General features: G+C 45.4%; 1 protein-coding gene across 2 annotated transcripts in view; it reads left to right on the forward strand.

The window, feature by feature from the left end:
* Positions 1-14,753, forward strand: part of col4a5 (collagen, type IV, alpha 5 (Alport syndrome)) — a 258,803-nt gene that overhangs the window by 138,653 nt on the left and 105,397 nt on the right. For both annotated transcript variants that reach the window (XM_055644118.1, XM_055644117.1), the window contains 4 exons: positions 1,113-1,202; positions 3,002-3,072; positions 4,120-4,311; positions 13,410-13,578. In XM_055644118.1, the coding sequence (XP_055500093.1) occupies positions 1,113-1,202; positions 3,002-3,072; positions 4,120-4,311; positions 13,410-13,578 (522 nt within the window). The remainder of the gene's footprint in view (positions 1-1,112; positions 1,203-3,001; positions 3,073-4,119; positions 4,312-13,409; positions 13,579-14,753) is intronic.

The raw sequence follows: 14,753 nt of genomic DNA on the forward strand, positions 1-14,753 counted from the left end.
TTATTGCTGATACCGTGTCTATGTTTCATTTGTTATATTATATTATATTATATTGTTATTTTGTTATATTGTAAGTATGGATGGCGCAAACCCACAACATTAGAAATGTGGAGGAAGGAACTGCAGATGCTGGTTTAAACCGAAGATAGACACAAAATGCTGGAGTAACTCAACGGGTCAGACAGCATCTCTGGGCAAAAGAAATAGGTGACGAGCCTGAAGAAGGGTCTCGACCCGAAACGTCACCTATTCCTTTTCTTCAGGGGTGCAGTCTGACTGAGTTATTCAGCTGAGTTACTCCCGCTATTTATGTCTATCCACAACATGAAAACACTGTTGTACTTGCTCTGTGCATCTTTTGCCGTTTTATCCACATGTTATCACTAGGACTACCAAGCAGTTGGGGACAGACAACTTGCAAAACCCTACTTCAACCTCGCCCACAGAGATTAACTGAATAATGTTCTAATCTAATAGTTCTACCCAAGTTTTAGAAAGATGAAAGAATAGGCACACAGCCTCAGTTAGTTAAGGTAAATGTAAAACATAATTACAGCTGCATGTTGCTCTAACACCCCTATAAAATGTATAGAGTAACATTTCAGAAACAAAATGGCCAACATTGCACATAATTGGATAGTTTTACTGTAGTACCCACAGACATGTTTCCCGCTGGATGTGAAATATATCAATGCCCAGTATTTCTAGTTTACTGAAAACATTTTTGAGAGTGGGCGGCAGGGTGGCGTAGCTGTAGAGTTGCTGCCTCACAGCGCCAGAGACCCGGGCTCGATCCTGACTACGGGTGCTGTCTGTACGAAGTTTGTACGTTCTCCCCGGGTTTTCTCCGGGAGCTCCAGTTTCCTCCCACACTCCGAAGACGTACAGGTTTGTAGGTTGGTATAATTGCAAATTGTCCCTTGGTATAAATGTGTGGGAATCGCTGGTCGGCGCTGACTTGGTGGGCCGATGGGCCTGTTTCTGCGCAGTACCTCTAAAGCCTAAAGATGTTCACTCTTTGAGGCCAGAGGAATAAGTCTTTCAAGTTAATAATCTTTGCAGCGGTTTCATATTACTAATAATTTGCTTCTCTGCCCCTTTGAATTGTGTAGGTGATAAAGGAGACACTTGCACCAACTGCTTCGGTACGGGCTCTGCTTCTCCAGGCTTGCCAGGACCTCCAGGGCCTCATGGCATTCCAGGTAACTCTCCAAGATGGGAAGCTTCATAAAATGGTGGCGTACTCTGGATAGGTTTTGTACAAAATACTGATGATACCAAGAGACAACTGTGTGTTATGTAGTCGGTCAAAATCTCAACCACTATTCATCTGTGTTCACTTCAGATACATGGGTGCAAATGCTCATTTTCCTCCCAGGATTCTCCTGTGTTAAAATTAACTGGTCTTTACTCATTTATCTTGTCATTCAGTTTTTATTCTTTTTTTGGCCAAGTGTACAATTACACTGTAGTCTCTGCTTGATCTGCCCTGATACCTAACATCTTCTCAATGCTAAGAAACATAGTCCATCATCTTGGGTTCAAGTTAATTTTTCTAAGTGGTTTATCCCGGCACATCTGTTCAGTTTGATGGCTTTAGGGGGACGTGCACATCAAGAACTGATGGCAGTAGCTAGGCACGGAATTGATGCAAGAGCAGCTCAAATGGACAATTGTATTTCTCTATGTTCTGCCATTGCATGGGGAATGTACATCAGTAAAGGTGGCCTTCTATTTCGACACCAGGTGGGATATTGTTTTGTTTCATTCTGTAGATCATGATTTTTTTTTTACAAATACACATGGGAAAGAACAAGGTGGAGGCCCACTTTAGGGAGTGTGTCGTTTTAGTGATTTGAGGATGAACATCACTCCTTGAAACTGCTTCACCATTCAACTGTCACCGCCTATCCCCTCTCCCATTCCACCAACCTATCTGCCTAAATAGTCCTTAAATAGGATATTGCGTACTGCTTACAAATGTCACGATATATCAGCTTGAAGTGTTTCTTCACTGCTCTTTGAATTATTTCAACTCTCTGGAGGACAAGGCAAGTGTTTGCTCAGATATCCATTTCTGGTCAGAGTGTCATGCAATTATAGAGTCACACAGCATGGAAATAGGCCACCATATCCATGCCATCCACTGGCCGCCTGTCCCAACGTCAAGCACTCGGCCCTATGATTAGGCGACTCCAGTGCTCGCTTCGACATTTCTAGAATATTCTCTGTGACTCTGCTTCCACCATGCTCTCAGGCAGTGCTTTCCCAGGACTTGCCACTCTGACGTTCCAGAAAAAGATACATTCAAAGACAGACATAAAGTGTTGGAGTAACTCAGCGGAACAGGCAGCATCTCTGGAGAGAAGGAATGGGTGATGTTTTGGGTCGGGACCCTTCTTCAGACCAACCTTCTCTCCAGAGATGCTGCTTGTCCCGCTGAGTTACTCCAGCATTTTGCATCTATCTTCAAACCAGCATTTGCAGTTCTTTCCGACACCAAGTATGTTCAACCTCTCGTTATAGCTAATACCCTCTGCTCCCAGTAGCATTGAGGTCAAACCCCTTTTGCACCTTAAGTCTATGTTTCCGGATAGGGTCATAGAGTCTTACAGTTCTTTCTCACCAACTTCATGGTGGCCTGCAGGCACTCATCCATATCAATCCATTGCCCGTTTATTCTCACATTCCCATCAATTGCCCTTCGCACCCCCACCCCCTGCCCTCGCTCTATCAAGTGTTTCTAATTGGGGCAACTTACTGTGACCAGCTAACTGAGAAGCACACATATTTGTGGGATGTAGGAGTAAACAGGCAGGAGTCCCCCATGGTCACGGGGAGAACATGCACACTCAGCATTGAAGGTCGGGGTGGAGCCTGGGGCTTTGGAGCCATGAGGCAGTAGATTTACTAATTACTAGCCGTGCCACTGTGTTACAACTTGCCCTTTGACATTTGTTTTTGGAAGGGAGCTTTTCATCGTTTCTTTAATGGGTTTCAGGTCAACCAGGAACGCCTGGACAGAAAGGAGATAAAGGGCTGCCAGGTCCAAGTGGAAATTTTGGACCTCCTGTAAGTATTTGTGAGTGGATCTACCTAAACGGGAGTTTAAATAGTAACTTCACTGATCACAACATATCAAAAAAGGATTATAAATTAAGAAACTCATTCCTTTACTGAAATGGACCCATATAAGGTAGTAAATAAAGAGGTAAATGAAATAAATGTGACCTCAAGTAAGAAAAGTTCACATAAATGTACTTAGCCTGTATGTACTTAGTTGTTTTGCTTTTAGTTCCTTAAGGGCCTGTCCCACTTGGGCTGTCAATTACGCGACAGGCCGGTAGTGACGGTCCCGCGAAGGTCACACGAAGGTCACGTGCCATCATGCGCCCGCACAGCCGTCTGGAGCGCGTGACGTCATTTGAAGATGGACACAAAGCTGGAGTAACTCAGCGGGACCGGCAGCATCTCTGGAGAGAAGGAATGGGTGATGTTTCGGGTCGAGACTCTTCTTCAGTCTGAAAGAAGGATCTTGACCTGAAACGTCACCCATTGCTTCTCTCCAGAGATGCTGCCGGTCCCGCTGAGTTACTCCTGCATTTTGCGTCTATCTTCAATTTTCTTGGCCCTGCTCTGGGAGTAGAAGTGGGGGCGGATCCGGACCGCAATGGCCGTGAGCTTGCCGATCGTTTGCCTGCTTCTGCTGCTGTTGGAGGTGAGACGTTGCGTCACGCCAGGGTCTTGGGCCTGACCCACTTTGGCCGTCAGTTACGTGACAGGCCGGTGGCGCGCAAAGATATTGAGCAGGACAAAGTCCACACTCCCCCATGCCACTTCACACTCCTCCACACCACTCCATGTGCCCGCCCACTACCCACACGCTACCCACACGCTACCCACACGCTACCCACACGCTAGCAGGTCGCGTAAATGGCGCACGAAAGTCAGCCAAATGGGACAGGCCCTTAAGTTATAGCCTTTGACATATACTTCCTGTTTTTTTAATATAATTATTCGAGATTAAGAACCAGCCTTTTGGAAGGATTGATATTTGGTTCCTGCTGAACATTGCCTGATTGTCAGCACTGAGATCATTCCTGTTCCCATCATTTCCAGGGAACGCCGGGCATTCCGGGAATTCCAGGAGGCCCTGGCCCCAAAGGTGACCGAGGAGATGGCTTTGGTTTCCCTGGGACTAAAGGTGATCGAGGTAGCTCTGGTTTCCCAGGGCCTGCAGGACTTCCAGGATTAGATGGCGGTCCAGGAAGAGATGGGTCGAGAGGTGCACCGGGTTTAAAGGGTGAACCTGTAAGTAATATCCATTCTAATGTTGTGCATTGATATCAAATGCAGGTAACAATGGACGAGTTGTGTTGGGACAGGATAATCAGAGACGTCAGTCCAAGCCAGTTTTAGTTCATTCCATCAGTCTAGAGGAGAGTTGTAAGAATGATTCCTGGATTATCCTGGATTCCTGGATTATGGAAAGGTTGAACAAGTTAGGGCTTTATTCTTTGGAGCGCATAAGGTTAAGGGGGGACTTGATAGAGGTTTTTAAAATGATGAGAGGGATAGACAGAGTTGACGTGGAAAAGCTTTTCCCACTGAGAGTAGGGAAGATTCAAACAAGGGGACATGACTTGAGAATTAAGGGACTGAAGTTTAGGGGTAACATGAGGGGGGAACTTCTTTACTCAGAGAGTGCTGGCTGTGTGGAATGAGCTTCCAGTGAAGGTGGTGGAGGCAGGTTCGTTTTTATCATTTAAAAATAACTTGGATAGTTATATGGATGGGAAGGGAATGGAGGGTTATGGTCTGAGCGCAGGTATATGGGACTAGGGGAGATTATGTGTTCGGCACGGACTAGAAGGGTCGAGATGGCCTGTTTCCATGCTGTAATTGTTATATGGTTATATGGCTATTATATTATCTCAAAATAGGGCAGCTAGTAGCGCAGCTGTTAGAGCTGCTGCCTCACAGCACCAGGGACCTCGGTTTGCTCCTGAATGCAGGTGCTGCCTATGTGGAGCTAGTGTATGCTCCCTGTGACCACGTGGGTTTCCTGCAGCTGCTCCAGTTTCCTCCCACATCCCAAAGATGAGCAGGTTTGTAGGGTTATTTGGCCTCTGTAAATTGCCCCTAGTGTGTAGGGAGCGGATGCAAAAGTGGGATAACATAGAACTAGTGTGAACGAGTCGGCGACGATGGTCGACGTGGACTTGCTGGGCCGAAGGGCCTGTTTTCAAGCTGTATCTTTCAATCAATCTTTCAATTATTGGCAGATAGGTTGAAAGACCCAGCGGAGGCCTGATTGAGATCTGAACATAATTTAAGTGTTTGACTCTTGTTCAATTGGTAATTTAACCACATACCTTTAAAAAAAAAAGGAAAGCATGCCTTTAAATTATGTGTATTACCTTTAATAAAATGATTTTAAAAGAAAGAAAAAAAAAAAAAAATAATAAAATGTGTCAGCAAGAAAAGATGAGAAATATGACTAATATTTTCCCAGAGGGTTAGTGAGCCTATGGAATGGGTTGCAAACTTGCAGCGAATGTGTTGCATGCTGTCTTTCCCTGTGCATTTCACATGGTTGGAAAATGCGTTGTTGCATCATGTATAATTAGCCCGTGTTATCCTTCAGGGGAGTTTTAATAGTCTGTTTTTTTTTTCATTTGGCTTGGCCAGGACAGGAGTGTGTGGGGTTCCAGCAGAGGCAGCAGAGGTTTTTTTTTAATGTATGGTGTTATAGTCTCTGTGGTGCTGATTGAGCTGTTGAATTAGTTCCATTTAGTTTATTGTCATGTGTACCGAGGTACAGTGAAAAGCTTTTGGCGTGTGCTAACCAGTCAGCGGAAAGACAATGCACATGATTACAATCAAGCCGTCCACACTGAACAAATACCTGATAAAGAGAATAACATGAATAACCTTTAGTGCAAGACAAAGCCAGTAAAGGCTGATCAACGATAGTCTGAGGGTTTCTAATGAGGTACATAGTTGGTCAGGACTGCTCTCTGGTTGCGGTAGGATGGTTCAGCTGCCTGATAACAGCTGGGAAAAAAACTCTCCCTGAATCTTTTCACACTTCTATACCTTTTGCCTGATGGGAGAGGGGAGTCACCCATTCACACTAATTCTATGTAATTCCACTTTATCAACTACTCCATGCATACTAGGGGAATTTGCAGAGGCCGGGCGGCATGTTGGCGCAGTGCTAGAGTTACTGCTTTAAAGCGTTTGCAGAAACAGAGGCCCAGGTTCGATTCAGATTCAGATTCAATTTTAATTGTCATTGTCAGTGTACAGTACAGAGACAACAAAATGCATTTAGCATCTCCCTTGAAGCCTGACTATGTGTGCAGTCTGTACGCAGTTTGTACGTTCTCCCCGTGACCGCGTGGGTTTTATCCGAGATCTTCGGTTTCTTCCCACATTCCAAAGACGTACAGGTTTTAATTGGCTTGGTATAAATGTAAATTGTCACTGGTGTGTGTTGGGTAATGTTAATGTGTTGGTCGGTGTGGACTCGGTGGGCCAAAGGGCCTGTTTCCGCACTGTATTCCTAAAAAAAATTTTAAATGCGGATTTACATGCAAACCTGCATGCCCTTAGGATGGGGGAGGAAACTGGCAGAAATACAGGCAGCAACAAAGGTCAGGATCGTACCCAGATCTCTGGCACTGTGAGGCAAGAACTCTACCACATTTATGTCCAAAGTTATAGCAACCTATACACTTCGGAAGACATTTACAAAATGGTGTTACTTTAAATAGTTAACACAACTTATCATAGGAAAAAGATTTGCATTGGTGAGTGATCTCTGGTCAATTAACTCAACAGTCTCACAGTTGTCAAACACATTGTAATCCCCAGGAGCATTAGTGAATGCATCAGATCAAGTTGCCTGATCTCTGCCTTGCCTGGGCACAGCACATGGTACAAGCAGAAGCAAAAACAGGAAACTGATAGCTTATTCATTTGAGGGGTTACTCAGATTTGTACTAAATAAAATGTTACTGATAAATTGTAATTTCAGGAAGTCACAAGAAACCAATGATTTGAAACATGTGCCCAGAAATTAATTTGAGTAATTCTGTTTTTTCATCATTGTGTAATTTTTTCATATAATTGTTAAAATCTGATTATGATAAATTCTGGGTCATTTCATACCATTTGGAAAATTCCTGTGATGTGTCACTCCTGGAATGCTGAATAGATGGTTGAAACTGGGCTTCGTATGATGATTCCGGTCCTGCTCTATACAACTTTATTTAGTATCTTGGACAATATTGTTTTGAGCTGGTTCCCACAGAACACTTCCTAGACAATATTTCCTATCTGGGAGACCTGCATGTCCTCAGCTACATCTACCTCTTGTTATCCACAGCCAAAGGCCTCCTCCAACCCTCACTCCCCACCTCCCCACCATCTCCAGCCTTTTGAGACCCTGTTGTTTCTTCCTGTTAGACCCCACAATTTGGGGTGGCACGGTGGCGTTGCTGCCTTACAGCGCTTTACAGTGCCAGAAACCGGGGTTCGATCCTGACTATGGGTGCTGTATGTAATGAGTTTGTACGTTCTCCCTGTGAGCTGCTTCGGGTTTCTCCGAGATCTTCAGTTGCCTCCCACACTCCAATGACATACAGATTTGCAGGTTAATTGGCTTGGTATAAATGTAAATTTTTCCTAGTGTGTGTAGGATAGTGTTACTGTGCGTGGATCGCTGGTTGGCATGGACTCGGTGGGCCGAAGGGTTGGATAGTGCAAGTGTATGGGGATTGGTGGTCGGCGCTAGGGTCGAAGGGTCAGTTTCTGCGCTGTATCTCTAAACTAAACTAAATAAAAAAATCATCATGGATGATTTCCCTCACCTCAAGACAATTTCCATGTTTCCAATCTCACACCCTTCTCCTGACCATCAGCTTCTAATTGTACTTTGTACTCATCCCAGAACCCACCCTCTAACACTGGGCACGACAGCAAACAATGTTCCATCCCCCTCACGCCAGTTAGAATCATCTGCTGTCAGGCGCAAAAACCTGGACTAACTCAGCTGGACAGGCAGCATCTCTGGAGAGAAGGAATGGGTGACGTTTCGGATCGAGACCCTTTTTCAGACTGATTTAAACCAGCATCCTACACAGCTGCTGTCAGGTTCCTTAGCACATCCTGCCACCCTCCCTTGCACCAAATTCTGAGATGCCTGTATCACCCAGCCACAGATGTGATGGGCCTATAAACAGCTTCCTAAGCCCTGCCTCAGGAGAAGGGCTCCAGATAATATAGTCCAACAGTGTACAGTGCTAACACTCTCGTCCCCACCTCATCAAAGCTGTTGAAGCACAAACATTAGGGTGCAGGGAAAAAAAGCATAATCGCGGACAAGTCTCACCATGGTCACTCCCTCTTCTCCCCTCTCCCATCAGGCAAGAGGTACAGAAGTGTGAAAACGCACACCTCCAGATTCAGGGACAGTTTCTTCCTGGCTGTTATCAGGCAACTGAACCATCTTATCAACAACTAGAGAGCAGTCCTATCTCACTGGAGACCCTCGGACTATCTTTAATTGGACTTTACTGGACTTTACCTGGCACTAAATATTATTCCGTCCTCATGTATGTGTACACCAACTGGTTCGATTGTAATCATTTACAGTCTTTCCGCTGACTGGTTAGCACACAACAGCTGATCACTCTACCTCTGTACAAGTGACAATAAACTAAACTAAAAAAACTAAACAGAAACTAAAATTAACCGAAGAAAGGTCTCGACCCTAAATGTCCATATCCTTTTCTTCAGAGATGCTGCCTGACCCGCTGAGTTACTCCAGCTTTTTGTGTCTATCTTCGGTTTATAATCGCATTTTACCAGCAACTGCAGTTCCTTGTTACACTAAAATTCCATTTTATTTTGAGCAATTATTATTATTTGAGCATTTTTCAGGTTCTGGGTGTTGCTGGATCAGCCAACATTCACTGCCCAGCTTTAGCTGCCACGGATGCCTCATCTTCTTGATCAGTGATGGTCATTTTGGTGCAGGTGCTCACACAGTGCTGCTGTGGAGAGGGGATCGTCATTCAACGCAAGTAATGATGAAGGAACCCTAACAAATTTCAAGTTCTGTCTGACTTGGAGGATATGATATTCTCCTGCAGCTGCTGCCTTTGCAGAGAATCATTGAGTCACAGAATTACACAGTGCAGAAACAGACTCTTGGCCCAATTCATCCATGCTGACTCAGTTGTGAAATTGAGCTAGTCCCACTTGCCTGGCCTGATCCATATCCCTAAATATGTCCTACCCATGTACCTGTCCGTAATTTTACCCACCTCTACCACTTCCTCTGGCAGCTCATTCCATATACACAAGGGTGGCATGGTGGAGCAGCGGTAGAGTTGCTGACTTATAGCCCTGTCCCACGGTACGAGTTCATTCCAAGAGCTCTACCGAGTTTAAAAAAATCAAACTCGTGGTAAGCGCGGGGAATGAACGTAGCGGGTACGTCGGAGCTCGGGACGTCTCTTAGCGCTAACGGCAGGTACTCGGGAAGACTCGCTAACGGCAGGTAAGCACGGGAAGACTCGTGAAGATTTTTCAACATGATGAAAAATGTCCACGAGAGCCCCGAGTACCGACGAGTGGCCATTACCGTAAATCTCCGAGTTTGAATCAGGGCAAACTCGGGAGAACTCTTGGAATGAACTCGTACCATGGGACAGGGCTTTAACAACGCCACAGGCCCAGGTTCGATCCTGACTATGGGTGCTGTCTTTAAGGAGTTTGTACATTCTCCCTGTGACATGCACGGGTTTTCTCTGGGTGCTTCGGTTTCCTCCCACTCTCCAAAGATGTACAGGTTTGTAGGTTAATTGGCTTTTGTAAATTGTAAATTGTCCCTAGTGTGTGTAATATAGTGCTAGTGTAAGGGAAGTGCTGGTCGGCATAGATTCAGTGGGCCAAAGGCACTGTTTCCGTGCTGTATCTCTACACTAATCTAAGCACCAACCTCTGTGTGAATAGGTTGCCCTCGGATCTTTTTCCCCTCACACCTTAAACCTATGCTCTCTAGTTGTTGACTCGCCTACTATGGGCAGTGGAGTTCACAGGATGGGTAGATAGAAACATAGAAAAAAGGTGCAGGAGTAGGCCATTCGGCTCTTCGAGCCTGCACCACCATTCAATATGGTCATGGCTGATCATCCAACTCAGTATCCTGTACCTGCCTTCTCTCCATAGCCCCTGATCCCTTTAGCCACAAGGGCCACATCTAACTCCCTCTTAAATATAGCCAATGAACTGGCATCAACTACCTTCTGTGGCAGAGAATTCCACAGATTCACCACTCTCTGTGTGAAAAAAAAAAATTCTCATCTCGGTCCTAAAAGACTTCCCTCTTATCCTTAAACTGTGACCCCTTGTTCTGGACTTCCCCAACATCGGGAACAATCTTCCTGCATCTAGCCTGTCCAACCCCTTAAGAATTTTGTACGTTTCAATAAGATCCCCCCACAATCTTCTAAATTCTAGTCAGTACAAGCAGATTCTATCCAATCTTTCTTCATGTGAAAGTCCTGCCATCCCAAGAATCAGTCTGGTGAACCTTCTCTGCACTCCCTCTATGGCAAGAATGTCTTTACTCAGATTAGGAGACCAAAACTGTACGCAATACTCCAGGGGAAAGTCACAGTGGCTACAGGGTTTTTTGTAGCTGGTACTCACTGCAAACACAAATCCTTCCTTGGCAGAAGGATTTTTGGAGTGGTCTGCTTTATCCTGGAGCTGTGGAACTTCTTGTGTTTTTGAAACTGCACTCATCCAGGTAGATGAGAGAATATTTCATTCAATCATAACGTGTCCTTGCAGACAAAATGTGTAGGGAGGAACTGCAGATGCTGGTTTAAACTGGAGATAGACACAAAAAGCTGGAGTAACTCAGCGGGACGGGCAGCATCTCTGGAGAGAAGGAATTGGTGACGTTCTGGGTCGTGACCCTTTTTCAGACTGAGAGTCAGGGGAAAGGGAAATCAGAGATATAGAAGATAATGTAGAGAGATAAAGAACAATGAACGAAAGATATACAACAAAGTAACGATGATTTTTTTCACGCAGAGAGTGGTGAATCTCTGGAACTCTCTGCCACAGAGGGTAGTTGAGGCCAGTTCATTGGCTATATTTAAGAGGGAGTTAGATGTGGCCCTTGTGGCTAAGGGGATCAGGGGGTATGGAGAGAAGGCAGGTACGGGATACTGAGTTGGATGATCAGCCATGATCATATTGAATGGCGGCGCAGGCTCGAAGGGCCGAATGGCCTACTCCTGCACCTAATTTCTATGTTTCTATGTTTCTATAAAGGAAACAGGCCATTGGTAGGTGTTTGTTGGGTGAAAATGAGAAGTTGATGCTACTGGAGAAGCTGGTGTGAGGGAGGGATGGAGAGAGACAGAACGCCAGGGTTACTTGAAGTCAATATTCATACCACTGGGCTGTAAGCTGCCCAAGCGAAATATGAAATGCTGTTCCTCCAATTTGTGTTTAGTCTCACGTTGACAATGGAGGAGACCGAGGACAGAAAGGTCAGTGTGGGAATGGGAAGGGGAATTAAAGTGTTTAGCAACCGGGAGATCAGGTAGGTCCAGGCGGGCTGAGCGAAGGTGTTCAGTGAAACGATCGCCCAGTCTACGTTTTGTCTCGCCGATGTATAAGAGTCCACATCTTGAACAACGACACAGTAGATGAGGTTGGAGGAGGTGCAGGTGAACCTCTGCCTAACCTGAAAGGACTGTCGGGGTCCCTGGACAGAGTCGAGGGAGGAGGTATAGGGACAGGTGTTGCATCTATTGTGGTTGCAAGAGAAAGTACCTGGGGAGGGGGTGGCTTGGGTCGAAAGGGATGAGTTAACCAGGGAGTTGCGGAGAGATCTGTCTCGGCGGAAGGCGGAAAAGGGTGGAGATGGGAAAATGTGGCTAGTGGTGGGATCCCGTTGGAGGTTGCCGAAATTTTGGAGGATTTTGTGCTGTATACGACGGCTGATGGGGTGAAAGGTAAGGACTAGGGGGTCTTGCGACTATGGGGAGGGGGAGCAAGTGTGGAGCTGCGGGGTACTGAGGAGACACTAGTGAGGGCCTCATCTATGATGGGAGAGGGAAACCCCTGTTCCTTAAAGAATGAGGACATTCTTTGACACAATGAGGACGTTGTATTTTACCTGCTTTTTAACTATTTATACTGTTCCATCAGGGACTGGATTGTTTTTAGTGTTATTATGTGTGAAATGTTTTAAATTTCATGTGCGATGCTCTGCTATTCCCTGGGAAATGTCTCCTCATTTTGCACTGTACAACTGTTGCTTGCAAGATGACAATAAAGGTTGATTGATTGATCCCGATGTTCTGGTATGGAACACCTCATCTTGGGCGCAGATGCGGCGTAGACAGAGGAATTGGGGGTACGGGATAGAGTCTTTGTGGGAAGCTGGGTGGGAAGAAGTGTAGTCAAGATAGTTGTGGGAGTCAGTGGGTTTGTAATAGATGTCAAACGATAGTCTATTTCCTGTGATGGAGACGGTGAGATCAAGAAAGGGGAGGGAGGTGTCGGAGATGGTCCAAGTAAATTTGAGTGCAGGATGGAAATTGGTGGTGAAGTTGATGAGTCAATGAGTTCTGCATGGGTGCAGGAGGCAGCACCGATACAGTCATCAATGTAACGGAGATAGAGTTTGGGGATAGGGCCAGTGTACATACGTCTGGAACAGGGATTGTTCAACGTACCCTACAAAGAGGCAGGCATAGCTGGGGTACCCTACAAACTTGTAGATGTTGGAAAGGAGAATGTGCAGGATAACCAAGCTCGGACTTCCTTCTATGTGGCTGGTCGGGTTCAGTTTCTGGCCAGCGATGAACCCAGGGATGTTGCTAATCGTGACATTGTAGTGAATACATACATTTTCAATGGAAGAGAATTATAGAAGCAGAGCAGAAGACCCGTCTGCACACTTGTGGATACATCATTCAGAATTCTTGATTGATTGAATTTGTACGAAGGTTTGGCTGTGCCTGGATTAGAGTGGCCTTTGCTCCTGTGTTGAACATAGAAAGTATGTCATCTACAAGCCATTTCTTTGCTTGGCACCAAACAGTAAAGTTACTGTCCAAATTGCTCCCTTCAGATGTTTTTTTTTCTTGATTGTAAACCTTGGAAAGGAATGCATAGTTTACAGTAAGTATGATTATCGTTTCTCTCTAGACTTTCAACATGAATGTCAGATCTAACTGGATTGGGGAGAAATATATGAAGGGAAACGTTTCATTTGTGCCTCTATATTTTAAACATTCAAGCTTGTTGCCTTGAGTAAAGCCATCTTTCTGCCGCATATTAACTCCAGGGCCATTGGAATTTCTTTTCAGGGAGGTTTAACCTTCAAAGGAGGAAGAGGTCCACCAGGTGATCCAGGTCCATTGGGATTCCCAGGAGACAGGGGGCCACCAGGACCACCGGGCTTTGGCTCACCTGGGTATTCAGGCCCAAAAGGCATGCAAGGCGTTTCAGGTCGCCCAGGAGCACCTGGAGCTCCAGGTATGTTCGTGCACGAGTTATGGTTTGTCCTTTTTCTCTGGCTGATTAAATTGGTGCATGATGGGACCCATGTGACAATTTTATATTTTTGGCTGTACTCATAGAATCATAAAATCAGAAGCAATTTAGCCCATCTAGTTCGTGCCAGATGTATAAAAAGTTATTTCATAGCGTCATAGTCATAGCCTCTGGCAGCTCATTCCCTACACCCACAATCAATCAAAATCCTGCTGCAATTTTTTACAACCATCTTCATAGCGCATAAACAGGCCCTTCAGCCCAACTTGCCCACACCAGCCAACATGTCCCAGCTACACTAGTCCCACCTGCCTGCATTTGGCCCCATATCCCTCCAAACCTGTCCTGTCCATGTACCTGTCAAACTGTTTCTTAAACATTGGGATAGTCCCTGCCTTGACTACCTCCTCTGGCAGCTTGTTCCATACACCCATCACTCTTTGTGTGAAAAAATTATCTCTCAGATTCCTATTAAATCTTTTCCCCTTCACCTTAAACCCATGTCCTCTGATCCTCGATTCCCCTACTCCGGGCCAGAGACTCATGATTTTAGACATATAAGATCATCTATCATCCTCCTGCGCTCCAAGGAATAGAGTCCCAGCCCACTCAACCTCTCCCTGTAGCTCACACCCTCTATTCCATCTTCACAAATCTTCTCTGTACCATTTCCAGCTTGACAATATCTTTCCTATAACATAGTACCCAGAACTTAACACAATACTACAAATGTGGCCTCACCAATGTCTTATACAACTGCAACATGACCTCCCAACTTCTATACTCAATACTGATGAAGGCCAAAGTGACAAAAGCCTTTTTGACCACCTTATCTACCTGCAACACCACCTTCAAGGAACCATGCACCTGTACTCCTAGATCCCTCTGCTCTGTAACACTCCACAGAGCCCCACCATTCACTGTGTCGGTCCTGCCCATGTTAGACTTCCCAAAATGCAACCCCCCCCCCCCCATTTCTCTGTATTAAATTCCATCGACCATTCCTCAGCCCACCTGGCCAATCAATCTAGATCCTGCTACAGCCATCTTCACTGTTTGCAAAAACCACTCACTTTTGTATCACCAGCAAACTTGCTAATCTTGCTGTGTATTTTCTCATCCAAATCATTGATGTAGATGACAAACAGTAACGGGCC

The sequence above is a fragment of the Leucoraja erinacea genome, chromosome 12 (genome assembly GCF_028641065.1).
Source record: "Leucoraja erinacea ecotype New England chromosome 12, Leri_hhj_1, whole genome shotgun sequence".
Lineage (NCBI taxonomy): Eukaryota > Metazoa > Chordata > Chondrichthyes > Rajiformes > Rajidae > Leucoraja > Leucoraja erinaceus.